Below are 14,632 nucleotides of genomic sequence, written 5' to 3' on the forward strand. Positions count from 1 at the left end.
CTGTCAGGGCTTGCCAGCAGATGTGCTCCAGAGACAGAGGGATGAGCAGAGGCAGGAGGGTTCAGTAATTCACTGGGACTGGAGAAGAGTCAGCATCCAGTTCTCTAACTCCCAGCACCGGGCTGTGCAGGGCACTCTGCTCACCCCTGGCCACACCCTGCACCTACTTCCCTCATACACCACACAGCATCTTGCTCTACCCAAATCCTGTCTCCTCTGGGTCTTTGTTCCCAGGATGTACCCCCTTGCTGTGGGCCCTTCAACGGGGTGACAGCAGATAGAGGATTACTCAACATGGGTCCCTTTAATTCGCCCCGTGGCGGTTTTGATCACTCTTCCCCAACTCTGGAGGAGTACCAGGGAGGGCGACTGCATGTGAAAGCATAGAAACAAGACTTTTATTCACTAATGTGCACAACTGAGTTCCTTATACAATCAAGGAAATGGGCTCTCTCCTGGGCATCAACTCTTTTATCAAAAGAATATCCACTCTTCTTAGCCCCACCCGACAGTGTTTCTGACCCCAAACTGAATGTTAACAGGGTGAGGAGTGAGCACACACCTTTGAAAACCACAGTGCCAAGGGCCTTTAGGCTATAAGACAGCAATGAGGATGGGCCAGAGCCACAGCCAGCTCATACCTCCCCATATGTTGCCACAGAGCAGGCCTGAAGAATGGGGGGGGGGGTGGCGCAGGTCAGGGCCTATGCTCAGCATCCATGACATCCAAGTACTTGGCCTCAATGATTCGGGGTAGCAGATTGTAGCTGCGGAGTAGAGAGAGAGGTAAACTGAGTGGTGGGTGGTTATAGCAGGCACCTGCTGAGCCCAGCCCCAGGCTGAGCCCTCCTGACAGCTGCCCAGCCTTGTCATACCGGATTGGAATCATGGCAATCATGATGAGGGGAAAGACCATCTTCATGTAGGGCAGGGAGCTCATGCCGAAGGCACAGAGCAGTAGCAGCTGCAGGATCTGCAGGCCTGTGAAGTAGTGGATCTTCCTTTGGGGCACTCTCCGGATGTAGTGTGTGGGTGGGTATGATGTCTGTGGGCAAGAGGCAACCAGGCCGTCAGGGATGGTGGTTGTGTTCCCACACCCCTTCCCTGGTCCAGGCACCCACCTGCTCCTTGAGCAGCAGGGCCACACGCGAGAAGAGCTGGTTGCCGTCCAGGGAGGTCAGTGCAATGTACAGAAAGAGCCCATACAGCACAGGCTTGGGGATCCACTGCAGAGGGAATGGCAGCAGCAGCAAGGACAGGCCCACCAGGACACTGGCACCCAGCGCCGTCAGCCGAGTCTCCTTAACATCCACAATCCTGTGAGATCCCAGAGCACAGAGCTACGTGTGGGTCTAGCGAGGGCTACACTGCCTCTGAGCCTCTGTCTCTAAGCCACATCCTTCCCTAGGTCACATTCAGACTAAGGTTGTCCCCCTCTGACCTTCAGATCCACCTGGCTCTTGCCCTGGGACTCTAGGGCCCATTCATACTCACGTTTCATAAATGTGCCCATTCTCCACGCGTTCCTCCACTAAGGCCAGTGCCCGCACATGCAGAGGGGAGTGGGGATAGGCGGCGTGGATCCAGGGTAGCCCAAACAGAGACAGCCCCGTATTGATGATGGCAAGTAGCAGGAGATCCCAGTGATAGGCAGTGCCCTTCACCAGCCTGAGGTAGGTAGGTAGGCACACATGGAGAGAGGCCCGTTGACTGTCAGAAGTCTGGAACCTGGTCCCACCCTCCCACGGCCCTCAGTACCTGTTCTCTGGTGCATTGACCAGGGCCGCCACCAGGTTCTGCTCAATGAAGAAAAGCAAGGAGAGCAGGAAACCAAGACCCATGGCACTGCCGATGGCCTTGAAGGACAGAGAGTGGATCTGTGCCACCTCAAAAAGGCTCTCGCTGGGGTTATACCGGAACTTGCTCACTGCAACAGGGGACAGGCTTGGCCCACAGTTCCTAGGGAGCAAAGCCACACCCACCCCCAGCTCATCCCTCCCATCCCAACTCACTCTCAATTTCCTGGAAGCCATAGGAGCCGATGAGGGAGAAGGAGAGCACGGCGATGGGCAGGGCACAGTCAGACAGGGTCTCACGCACACATGGGTGCAGGTAGGGGCTGGAGAGCATGGACGGGCATGTCAGCATGGCCCAGGGCGGCTGCCTCTTACCCCACCCTGTGCCTGAGCCCCCCTCATTACTTGAACTAGAGTCTATGTAGCTTAGGCTGGCTTTAAAGTTAAGATTCTCCTGCCTCCACTCCCTAAGTACTGGACTAAAAGGTGTCCCCTTACCTTTTCTTGAACTGGTAGAGGGTGTAGCCTAGCCAGAGTGTGCCCAACATGATGAGGAGGCTGAGCACCGCTGTAGCCTGGCCCGAGTGTGTGCTGCCGGGGCTGCTGGTTGTGGCCATCTCTACGGGGCTGGCCAAGAGGCTGGCGTTGAGTGCAGTGTGGAGACTGCTGTTGGGGCTTCTGCCAATGCCCAACAGGCTCACCAAGGAGGAAGTCCTTTTTGTGTGGTAGTGGTGACCATAGTAGTACTTCCCGAAGACTGTGGGACAGGTCAACAGGCCTAAGCCATCTGGTATCTGGGAGGCTGTAGCTTAGCTTCTTTACAGATATAGGATGGAGGGGTGTCCCGAGGGAGGTCAGGATACTGAAGGGGGAGGGGAGGGGCCATAAAGGGAGAGAGGGCTTCTAAGGGGAGACAGAAGGAATAGGAGAGAGCTCTGCCCTTCCCAGTCAACTAGGAGTCACCACTTGTCTATCTTTTGTCTCCCAAGTCTTGGCTGTACCTGCACCCCATCATGCCTGGCCCGGCACCTCTGCCCCATCTCTGGTGGTACCTGGAGAGGCTATTCCCCTTCAGCAACATATAGGGCTGCTGCTTTGTGCCAGCCACGGCTCCTACAGCATCTTTGCCATGGGAAGAACAATCTTAGCTTGATACCTTCTCTGCTGCCCCAGCAGACCACAGTTGAGAGCTCCCATCTCCCAAGCAGGGCCCCTTCTCAGCACTTACTCACTTTTTTTTTTTTTTTGAGACAGCCTTAGCTGTTTGAAAACTGTCTGAGATCCTCCTGCCTCTGCCTCTGCCTCCCAAATAGTGTTAAAGGCATGCACAGCACACCTGCCTTGGACTCACTTTTGACCATGCCCTTGACAGCATCCAGCACAAACGTGATGGAAATGAACAGAGCAATGATTTCCTCTGTAGACCTGCAAAGAGGTTAATGTGTGTATGGGTAATTAGTGGGTTCCCTGAACTCCTATATAGCCCATCCCCATGAAAGAATGCTCAATGGGACCACTCCTAAAAAGCCCACCTCCGCCTCTTGGAGAACACACTACCCTGGGGTTATAGGGCTTTGACATGAGACAGACCCACATCTCTGGACTCTGTAGCCCAGGACCAATCACCTCTTAAAGAGATTCATAAGCAGGCTGAGGTTGAGGAAGGCATAAAGTGCAAGGAAGAAACTGTTCCACAGGCCCGTCCATGCATAGAAGGCGTTGAAGTCCAGATTGTAGTCATCACAGATGACTCGAATCACTGTATACAAGCAGGGCAGGATGGACAGTCAGGGCTGAGGTGGGGTCTGGGACCATTTCCCATTTCAACCCCACTGTACCCTGGGTGTAGATGGCCAGGGGTGCGGTTGTCAACAGTATCACCAGGGGCTGCCCAGAGAACAGTGCATACAAGAGGCCTCCGATGCTCTGTCCAGCTATGGTCTTCTGCACATCTGCAGAGGTGGTAAGGTCAGAGGTCATCACTGCCCAGAGTCCTACCTGGCACATCCCTACCACCCCCAGCCCCTTACCGATGGCCCCGTTTGTGTTCTCATCGTTGAGGGATCCAAAAGCAATGGTCGGTAGGAGGCAGGCGAAGTAGAGGAAGAGTGTGGTGGTGACATATTTGCCCACGCTCTTGCTTTTCCCAATGATGCCTAGGAATGCAAGACAGACAGCATTTGCCAGGGATGCACGGCAGGCACATACACATGGCCTGGTGGCCTGAAAGGCTAAGCTCTGGCTGGGCACACACCATCAGTGAAGTCCATTGGGTACACAGGAAACCTGCGCATGATATCCATCCAGATGCCCTTTCCAAAAGGGAAAAAGTCCTTGCATTTCGGGGGCTGGGAGAAAAGATAGACCGAGTTAGCCCTGGTTGGCCCATGCCGCTCCCACCACACTGCCTCTCTCCTGTACCTGAGGGTGTCTGTGAGTATGGAGGGAGCTCATGCTGTGCCCTGCGGCTCTTGGCATCATCATGGTGAGCAGCTGTCTCTGATGCACCAGAGCCTCCTTGAATTCTTCCTCTGTGCGAGTCTTCAGGAGCTTCTGGCGGAAGGTGATGTCTGAGAACATGGTGGCAAAGGTGCGTGCCACCTCCATTGCAGTCTTGGTGCTTTTCTGGGGACAGAGGATGGATAGTACAGGCACACCCCCAGCACCACAGCAGAGGACACCCTGTCTTTGCCAAGTGAGGTCACACACAGGCAGCTGGGTCCATAAGCTCAGGCATTAATGCACCTTGTCACTATGTCACTATTCCCCCTAGGCCAGCAAGTCCCCAGAACCACTGTGGATCTGGTGGGTTTCTTTCCTTTTTCTTTGAGATAGGCTCACACTCTGTAGACCAGGCTGGTCTAGAACTATGGTGTTCTCCATACCTTGGCTACCCAAGTGTTGCGAATGCCCTGCTTAGTATTTTCTCATAATTCAGACACTAGCATTGTCCTAACAAGAAGAAGGATTGAGGGCTGGGGAGATGATGGCTCAGTGGTTTAGAGCACTGACTGCTCTTCCAAAGGTCCTGAGTTCAATCCCCACGTGATGGCTCACAACCATCTGCAATGTGACCTGACGCCCTCTTCTGGTGTGTCTGAAGACAACTACAGAGTACTCATATACATAAAACAAATAAATAAGAAGGAGGAGGAGGAAGAGGAGGAAGAGGAGAAGGAGGAGGAGGAGGAGAAGAAGGAGGAGGAGGAGGAGGAGGAGGAGGAGGAGGAGGAGGAGAAGGAGGAGGAGGAGGAGGAGGAGGAGGAGGAGGAGGAGGAGGAAGAAGAAGAAGAAGAAGAAGAAGAAGAAGAAGAAGAAGAAGAAGGAGGAGGAGGAGGAGGAGGAGGAGGAGGAGGAGGAGGAGGAGGAGGAGGAGGAGCAGCAACAACAGCAACAAGGGTTGAGCACCGGCAAGAAGTCACAATGGAGCTCAACACATCCCTAGCCATGTCTCAGCAGGCCCAGTGTCTTCGGTTTGTCTGACTCTGAAAGGGGTCCAGGCCCATTGGACCTTATTCTCATACCTGACATGGTCAAGTATTAAGGTCTGGGTATGAAATGTCCCCTAAAGACTCATGTATTGAAAGGCTTGAACCCCAGCTGATGGGTGTAGTCACTGGGGGGGGGGGACATTAACTGGCTTCTGAGGACTCTGACCTCATTATGAGTCACAACCTGACACAGTTACAATTTCACGACATTGACTGAGAAGTAGTGGAAATGACAATGAGGGCCTGGGCTGAGGAAGTAGGTTATTGGAAAGTACTCCTTAGAAGGGTATATCCTGTCCCAGGACCATCCCCCCACTTTCTGTTAGGTGCTGGGGATCAAACTCAGAGCATCACACATGCTACCGCAGCCTGCTGCCCCAGAGCCAGAGCCAGCTTCTGGGCTGCCATGAGGGCACCTACTCAGTTCCCCCAGAACAGTACTCGCCATTATGATATTCCGCTCCAGCCAGCCAAGGGGTGAAAGAAACCTCAAGCCAAAGTAGATCTCCCCTTATTCAAGTTGATTCTCTGAGTTACTCATCACAGTGACAGCTAACACATGGCCTGTTCAATCCCTTGCTCAAGTCTCAGGAGGCCCCTCTGTCAGACTCTGAGCAACAGTCTGGATTGTGCCTGTGTGTCCATGCTGGGTGCAGCCTGACTTCCTCAAGGTGACTGTTCTGGCCACACTGCCAGCGCCACTCCCTGTAACTCAGGAGGTGCTCTCTTTCCTTCTAGCACAGGAATATTACAGGCAGCATATCTATAGGACTACTGGAGCAGCCCCCCTATTCCTGGTACCCAGAAAATCCAGAGAAGGCAGCCTGCACCAGAATCAGGCAGAGTCATCAAAAAGCTAATGAAAAGTGGGTGGTGCTGTTGGGGATGGAGAGATGGCTTAGCGGTTAAGGGTACTGACTGCTCTTTGAGGGGACCTGGGGTTCAATTCCCAGCACCCACGTGGTGATTCACAGCTGTCTGTGACTACAGTTCCAGGAGATCTGACACCCTCACATAGACAGGAGTGCAGATGAAACATCAATGCATATAAAATAAATAAATTTTTTAAACAAATTTAAAAAAAGAAAGAAAAGTGGGTGTCCTGGGAGAAGTTCAGCACTGGGAAGGCAAGAGGATGGAGTTCAAGGCCAGCCTCCAGCCTGTTTCAGAATAACTAACAAAGGGTAGAGGTGTAGGTCCATGACGGAGCACCTGCCCAGCTATGTGTATATGTGAGGGCCCTGAGGCCCATCCCCAGCGGGGAACAATAGAGAACACAAGGAGCAGAAGCTAATCAAAGTTTAACTATTAAGGCCTGTCCATAGGGCTTTGGGCAGGGGGATTACAGTTCCCACTCAGGATTTTAAGCCTTTTCCTTATTGGGAGAACTCGCAGACTGGACCAGTTTCAGCCCCAACAAAGGTAGGGCCCAAGGAATGAAGGTCCTTGTCCAGCATACCCTAAAGGAGGAAGGCTGGTGAGAAGCCAGCCAAAGAATGGCCCCAATGCATATAGTCATTATACTGGACTTGAATCTAGGACCTTGTACATGCTGAGCCTTGCCACCAAGCAACACTGCCAGCCACCTGAATCAGTAATCATAACAAAGCATTTCTTTTCAGAAGGAAAGCCAATCTTTGGGGCATTTCCAGGGAAATTCTGATGCAACAGGGACTTTGCAAGAACATCTCTAAGACACATCCAACAGACAGGAAGAGCAGGTATGAGGCGGCCTGTAGCAATGTTCCCAAGTAAAGGGCAGAGCAACCTGGGGCCCTGTCTCACAAGGCACCAGAGATTGAAACTCACCATCTTGGGTGGGGCCAGCACCAGGATGACAAAGCGAACCTCACAGGAGTTCTCCCCCCAGTTCTGTGGTCGAACCAGGCGGCTGATGCACACATGCCGTTTCTGTAGGGTCTTCATGGTACAGCTGCTCAGGAGAAAAGAGCCAAAGGACAGTTGCCACCCTCAGGAGCAGAGGCTCCTGCCACCCTGACAAGCCCATGACGGAGGACCAGGGGAAACAGACAACAGGAGGTCTGGAGAAACTGCTTAGCAGTAAAGAATGCTGGCTGCTCTTGCAAAGGAGCAGAGTTCAATTCCCTGTTAACCACATGGCAGCTTACAATGCACCAGGAGCCCTAACATCTGTGGCATGCATATGGTGTACACACAACACCCAAACACATTAAAATAGGAGATCAGATGGGGCAGGGGGCTCATATCTTGTCTTCCACATTGGAGATGCCATCACAGTTGTGTCCTTTGGGTCAAGGTCAGTTTCTCCAGGGACATGAAATACCTGGGCTAGCTCCAGATAACAGTAGGGGACCAGGCATGGTAGTTGTAGGATGGCAACTCACATGATGCAGAGCCAAGACTGCTCGTACTGCACCCCTCGGACAGTGGCAGTGACTCCCTGGATGGTATCTGACAGCAGGTGGACTAAGAGGAGAATACGGGAGAGAGAGTCAGCTGCTGCAGCCAAGCCATTCCGTGGCAGGCCAGGGAGACAGCCTTACCCTTGCTCTCCATAGGGGCTCCAGCATCTGTAAAGAGCTTAGCCATGAGCAGGTCCAGGTCACAGTCAGGTTCTGCGTGGTTAGGGTCCAGGGCAAAGCGGTTTAGCATAGTTCGGAGGACATCATCCAGTGAGGTAGCTGTCTCATTCAGGATGATGCTGGCCTGGGCCAGGAAGCCATCCAGGTCCCGGTGTGCACGGACCTCTTCCTCAAAGTTCTTCAATTTCAGATACTGTAGGGACCCCAGGTACAGAACCACACAGGCTGTTAGACCCTTGTTTTGATGGCCCCTACCTGCCCTCCACAGTGGTCTATGACTATCCCTGCCCACCAGGAATCATATCCAGGAGAGAATGGGCAAGTCTGAGATCCCTGTTTAGGAACGCCTGGGAACATGGGGACAGCATAGCAGATGTAAGGGAGCCAGATCTCTTGAACCCCAACTGGAGACCCAGCACATTCCTGGAGGATGGGCCTCACCTTGCGAGAGGTGTGTAAGAGCACGCAGCCACCCGTTGCAGCTTCTAAGTCTAAAGGAGTGGGAAGAGAGCTCAGCAGGCTGTCCCACCCTCTCAGGGCTCCTCAGCAGAGCAGGGGGCCATCTACCATCCCCATACCAGATTTGGAGGGCTGCACTTCAAGGTTGACATTGACAAAAAACCGGATGCTCTCGCCAGACACAATGGAGGAGTTGACGGTGTCAAAGACCTCATCCCCTAGGCTGTCTTCCCGGACTTCAAGGTTATCCTCCATGTTGTTCTTGAAGTATCCCTGAGTGCCGGCTGTCACCAGGAAAGACCCTCTATCAGTGCTTCCATAAGAAGGGGCTCTCAGCCCAAGGCAGGTACCCCTGCTCCATCTCCTGAGTGCACCCCCTGATGGTATGAGGCCTCCCACCAGTCAAGAAGAGAGCTTTGGTTTAGGGAGGCAGAATGGCTGGTCCTGCCTGGCCCTACTCTGAGTGTAGCAGCTGGCTCACAGAGCTTAAGCCCCTGCGAGGTGATCGTTTGTACCCCCTTTTCAACTTTAAGAACCAGGACTCTGGGGGTTGGAGAGATGGCTCAGTGGTTAAGAGCATCGTCTGCTCTTCCAGAGGTCCTGAGTTCAATTCCCAGCAACCACATGGTGGCTCACAACCATCTCTCATGAGGTCTGATGCCCTTTTCTGGTGTGTCTGGAGACAGTGACAGAGAGTGACAGTGTACTCACATACACAAAATAAATCTTAAAAAAACAAAACAAAACAAAACCAGGGTTGGTGAGATGGCTCCATGGCTAAGAGCACTGACTGCTCTTCCAAAGGTCCTGAGTTCAAATCCCAGCAGCCACATGGTGGTTCACAACTATCTCTCATGAGGTCTGATGCCCTCTTCTGGTGCGTTTGAAGACAGCTACAGTGTAGTTATTTATAATAATAAATAAATCTGGGCCAGAGGGAGAAGGGACTGAAAGAGCAGGGTCAACCAGAGTGAGCAGAGGTCCTAAATTCAATTTCCAACAACCACATGAAGGCTCACAACCATCTGTACAGCTACAGTGTACTCATATATATAAAATAAATAAATCTTAAAAAACAAAAACAAGGGCCGGGCGGTGGTGGTGCACACCTTTAATCCCAGCACTCCGGAGGTGGAGGCAAAGGCAGGCAGATTTCTGAGTTCAAGGCCAGCCTTGTCTACAAAGTGAGTTCCAGGACAGCCAGGGCTACACAGAGAAACCCTGTCTCGATAAAACCAAACCAAACCAAACCAAACCAAAACAGGGATCTGTACTAGTCTGACCCTTCAGCTTAAAAACAGTAATGTTAGGTCAAGTGGCACATTTAATCCTAGCATTCAAGCAGAGGCAGACAGATCTGTATGAGTTCAAGGTCAGCCTGGTCTACATACAGAGTTACAGGCTAGCACATGCCTATTATATAAAGCTCAGAAGGCTGAGGCAGGAACATCAAGAGTTTAAGGCTAGCACGGGCTACACAATTAGGCCCAGTCTAAGAAAAAACAAAAGCAAAAAGCAAACAAACACTGTGTGCAAGAGCCTCATTCCACAGTCTCACTCGGGAGGCTGAGGCAGGAGGACTACATGAGTTCCAGGCCAACCTGGGCTTTAGTGTGACCCTATTTCAAAATATAAAAAAGTTGGGCTGGTGAGATGGCTCAGTGGTTAAGATAAGCACGGGCTGCTTAATCACGAGGATAGGAATTCAGATCACATGGCAGCCCAAGGCTGGGCAGCTCACAAATGCTAACTGTAGCTCCAAGGGAGCCTTCTGGCCTTCTATACACATGCACTTACAAACAAACACATACATGCTCCAAAAAAGAGTCTGTATTGGCTCTGAGTGTTTGTGTGTGTGTGTGTGTGTATATATATATATGAAAACAAACATAAAATTTAAAATAAAAGGCTGCTTTCTCCCAGCTTTCTCTGGCTGGGAACCCCAGGGAGGTGAAGCTGCAGCCGATTCCAACCACCCCCACCTCCCTTGCCTCATTGGTGCAGGGCTTAGAGCCCTCCTCCCGGGGAGGGCAGGGAAGACTGAGGGCAGAGCATCAAGGCTGTAAGACCCAGGAGGCAAGAAAGCCTGTGAAACAGCTGGAAGATGGAAGGCCTCCTTAGTCGACTTCCATTGTGCCCTTCCTTTCCAAGATGCAGCAGGAAGGGTTCTATAGAACATGAAAATCCCCCTTTTCCCTGTAGCCCTGGAAAAAAAATCACAGCCCGGGCCAGCCTCTTATTCTTTCCTTAGGCCTTGGTGCCTCTGGTCAGTTAGACTGTCTCCATCTCTCCTTAGGCTAGACAGCTAGGGCCATAGACATGCCCACTCTTGTCCTGTAAGCCAGGAGAGCATCTCTCCCTCCAGGGTTATCGTCGGGCTCGTTTAGAGTTCTCTTTCCCAGCACAGTCAGAACCTCTCTCAGACTGCCGTATAGCTCCACATCTGTGGGCACTTTTAGGAAAGAGGCCGATGTAATCCAGACCCCACTAATGGCTGGCACACACCTGCACAGGGACAGGGACAGGTCAGTGGCATGCCCACACCTGCCAGACAGTGACTCACCCTGACTCATTTCCACCCCTGCCCTTTAGCTTCCTCTGAACATCCCAGGCCTTATACCTAGATATCCTGAGGTGACCTGGTGATCACCCCACCCGCAGCCCTGGAGAATCATTGAGCCAAAAGAATTCCCCCCTGCCTCTTGTGGAGGCCATGGCAGCCACCCTCCTTAACGTGGGCCTACCTTATTTAAAATGACTTGGGCTGGGAGGGGAGCCAGGTAGCATTGGCTTGTTGAGTAGGCAAGAGGTTCAGATGCTCAACGTTATCCTTAGCTACCTAGTGATCGAGAAGCTAGCCTAGGCTACGTGAGATCCTGCCCAAATTATTTTTTTGTTTGTTTGTTTGTTTGTTTGTTTGTTTGTTTTTTTGGTTTTTTGAGACAGGGTTTCTCTGTATAGCCCTGGCTGTCCTGGAACTTACTCTGTAGACCAGGCTGTCCTCAAACTCAGAAATCCACTTGCCTCTGCCTCCCAAGTGCTGGGATTAAAGGCGTGTGCCACCACCCCCGACACCCTGCTGAAATTATTAAGTAAATCCACATGGCTCCTCCAGCAGCCAGGCTCAGTCTCGCTTCTGCTACTGCTCCTAGCCTGATGCATCATTCTCTTCCTTTTCTTAGCCTTGACTCTCAGACCTCTTAGGTCTCCTGCCATGCCATTCCAAGTAGCACAGACATAAATCTAACCTGCCAGCTTCCAGCCTGACTCAAAGAGCACTCCCACCCAGGAGATCTGGGTAAAAACACATCACCGTGATGCCTAAATGCATGCTACTAAACAACATGGGAAGGCTAGGGATGCAGCTCGATGTGTAGAATATGTGCCTAACCTGCATGAAACCCAGAGTTCACGCCCCAGTACCCTGTAAACCTGGTTTGGTGGTACAAGCTTGTAATCTTAATATTTGGATATAATTGGAAATTCAAGTTCTTATTTGGCTACATGGGGAGTTTTAGGCCAGCCCAGGCTACATGAGGATTTCTTTTTTCTTTTTCTCAAACAAAATCAAATGAGACAAAACAAAGAAACAAAGGGTAGACAGATAAGCAGCATAGAGCCAAATGCAGAGAAGGAGCTAGCCAGTTGAAGCAGGGACAATTGCAGCCTCTCTCTCCAGGACCACATGAGGCCCAACAGGACAAGGCATAGTATAGCATGTGGCCTAAGCTGGCCAGATATGAAGGGCCCGGGAATACTGAGCCACAGGAGAAAACTGTAAGCGGCACTGGTAGCCTAATCTGCCCTCCCAAGACCTCCGCACCCCTGGTTGCTTGCCTTTGGCCAGTCTCATCAGCTGCCTACTCAGCAAGCCACACGGCCTTCGGACAGGTGGGAGCTAACCACCCCAGCAATGGGCTATGGACAAGTGGCTCTGCCTGGGGTTCATTGATGGGTACACAGGCTGAGTTCCCCAGATTTTCTAGATACACACCTGAGAAGTATTCACCGGAGTCCTGACAGTGTTCATTCTGTGACATGGCCCAAGGACAGTTTTCTACAAAAGAAGCCAAAGAATAGTCACCAATCCTGTGGACCAGCCCTGGACAGCCTTAGTTCACCCCATGCCTGATGATTCCTCATCCTTCCTAGGAACACATGCAAGCCCACTTGCATGAGAGAGGTGGGGGTCAAAGTACTATGTAGGGGAGCCTGCAGTGTCTGGGATGACCATCCTTACTGTAAGGTATTAAATCCCTTAGTCTGCCTAGTATGGACTTCCTATGCGTGCCAGGGAAGTGAAGAGTACTTCCTCAGGTCATGTCATCACTAAATTATCATCAGTACTCGGCTCATTAATCCAAGCGTCTCTGACTGAGCCCCATCCAGTTCTGGAGGAAGACAACTGGAAATCGCCTCCTCCCTGGATCCAGCCCAGCCTCGCCCAGCACTTTGAGGTGGGGGTGAGCCTCTCCTCAGATCTGCCCTGGTTGCCAAGGGCCACACATGCCCATCTCAGACGCAGTTCTTCCCATCTCTTCAATGGCCTAGGGGTCACCCAGGGGACCGACCCAGCAACTGCCTCTATCCCAGGGTTGTACCGTGTCCTGCGATGCCGGAAAGAAGGGGTAGAGTGGGTGTGCAGTACACAGAGATTGGAGGTACTATCCGAGATGTTTGTGCAAAGAAGGACGCACGGGAGGATGGGCCTGTACGAGAAAAAGATGTAGTCCATGTTTGCAGCCACTGAGAGTGAGTAGATGGGCAGGATTTGGAGGCACTTGGGGCGGTAGCTAAGGGGAACAGACCACACCCACGTGCAGGTGAGTGGCCGGATACACCCAGCTCTGATGAATCGTAACTCTAGGCGGCGGAACGCAATCCGGTGCTGAGGACACCAAAGCGCCACCCTGCCCATTTCGGAGCTCCCAACCCTCCCCTCCGCCGGCTACGTTACATCTTTCCTTCAGTTGCTGAGGGTGTGTGTGTCAAGACCGCGAACGCAGAACAAACACGGACAGGATGCCCACGGTGTCCCAGGCCGCCCCTTGCCCCGCGCGCGCGCACTGACATTCGGAACTCTTTTGGTCGAACCCCTCCGGAGGCGCAAAGCCGGCACAGCCTCTCGCCCACCCAGGCCTGAGAGGCCGGCGCTGGCATACACGCCTGGCGTGGCCATGGCCCGGGCTTCTCAATCAGGACTCCGTGGTTCTGGGCCGGCTCGCAGCTGGAGCCGGCGACACTCCTGCGAGCCGCGCCGCGCTCCTAACCGTGCGGCGTGAGGCTGCTTCCAGCCAAAGTCGCGCCCTCACCCGCGAGGTCTGTTCTGGATCCTCGGCGGCTCGCGTGCGCAGGCCTGAGAGTCGTGGGGTGCCGGCCTGGGAGGGACTACGAAGTTTCAGAGCAGTGCAGGGACACTCACTGGAGCCCGGAGGGAAGGGGCGCGCCTGTTTTAAAAGCTTGGAGGAACTCCGCCCCCACCTTAGCTGTACGCCACTGACTGCCACACCCTCGGGCTGCCGAATCGCCCCCAACCCTCCCTTGCCGCGCCCCTTTGCCCTCGCCACGCCCCCGACCGCCAGGGCGGTCCCCAACCCCCGCCTACGCCGCTTTCTGCACTTGCCCGTGGGCTAGCGCCCTAAGCCGCCCACGCTCCCGCGTGTTCACCCGCTGGCGCCCGCTCTCGGTTCCGCATCCCTCTCCCAGGTTAGGAAGTGGCCGGGTCTCTGGAGAGCGGCTTGCGGTGAGTTCTGATAAGTGCGTTGAGCACCTCTTTCCTTAACCCCAACCCAACCTTCGGTGGCTTCCCAGTGATTCTACAGACCTTGAGCTTCCTATTGTCCCTGGGGCACACACTTAAGTAAAGTACTATTCTCCAGCCACTCCTTCCCACTCCGTGATAGCTTCCACACAGTTCCTTTCACTGTTGCTCAAGCGTGTTAGGGGGTGGGTGAGTTGGAAAGGCATTTGGAGTGTTGCGGGAATTTGCATATAAATAGGCATGGTGAGCCAAGTTGGCATTCGGATTGAAGGTACGGAGGGTCCTGAAGTCTCCCCTACACACACACACACACACACACACACACACACACACACAGACGCGCGCGCTCGTTATTCCAGGATCCCTCCCATCTCTAAGAACCGTGATGACTCAGGGATAGCCGCACGCTGCCTTTGTTGGGGTAAGCAGGCCCTGGGAGGAGGCTACATGCCATGTTGTTCACTTAGCTCTTAGGAACTCCTCTCAGTATCTTCTCCTTAGAATCCTAGCCCTAAACCCGGCAGTTGTGGCGCACGCCTTTAATCCCAACACTTGGGAGGC

At 53.0% G+C, this 14,632-nt stretch overlaps 1 protein-coding gene across 5 annotated transcripts; it reads right to left on the reverse strand.

Moving 5' to 3' along the window:
- Nucleotides 1–370: 370 nt before the first annotated feature.
- Slc4a11 (solute carrier family 4, sodium bicarbonate transporter-like, member 11) lies at nt 371–13,783 on the reverse strand. 5 transcript variants are annotated; one of them, NM_001081162.1, is made up of 21 exons: nt 13,623–13,783; nt 12,912–13,019; nt 12,305–12,367; nt 8,430–8,594; nt 8,293–8,342; nt 7,813–8,044; nt 7,654–7,735; nt 7,097–7,220; nt 4,218–4,421; nt 4,051–4,144; nt 3,827–3,952; nt 3,635–3,748; nt 3,423–3,555; nt 3,148–3,221; nt 2,295–2,553; nt 2,013–2,119; nt 1,759–1,927; nt 1,495–1,668; nt 1,122–1,317; nt 876–1,045; nt 372–767 (listed from the first exon to the last, which is right to left on the reverse strand). In NM_001081162.1, exons 3-21 carry the CDS (start codon nt 12,348–12,350, stop codon nt 698–700), a joined length of 2,589 nt encoding a protein of 862 aa, NP_001074631.1. In that variant the 5' UTR covers nt 12,351–12,367; nt 12,912–13,019; nt 13,623–13,783; the 3' UTR covers nt 372–697. The 5 variants fall into 5 exon arrangements, with proteins under 5 accessions (XP_006499667.1, XP_030107525.1, XP_030107524.1 ...); XM_006499604.2 differs by having other exon boundaries at nt 371–767; nt 3,635–3,952; nt 13,623–13,740; XM_030251665.1 differs by lacking the exons at nt 8,293–8,342; nt 12,912–13,019; nt 13,623–13,783 and having other exon boundaries at nt 371–767.
- Nucleotides 13,784–14,632: the final 849 nt, after the last annotated feature.

Source organism: Mus musculus, chromosome 2, assembly GCF_000001635.26.
Source record: "Mus musculus strain C57BL/6J chromosome 2, GRCm38.p6 C57BL/6J".
Lineage (NCBI taxonomy): Eukaryota > Metazoa > Chordata > Mammalia > Rodentia > Muridae > Mus > Mus musculus.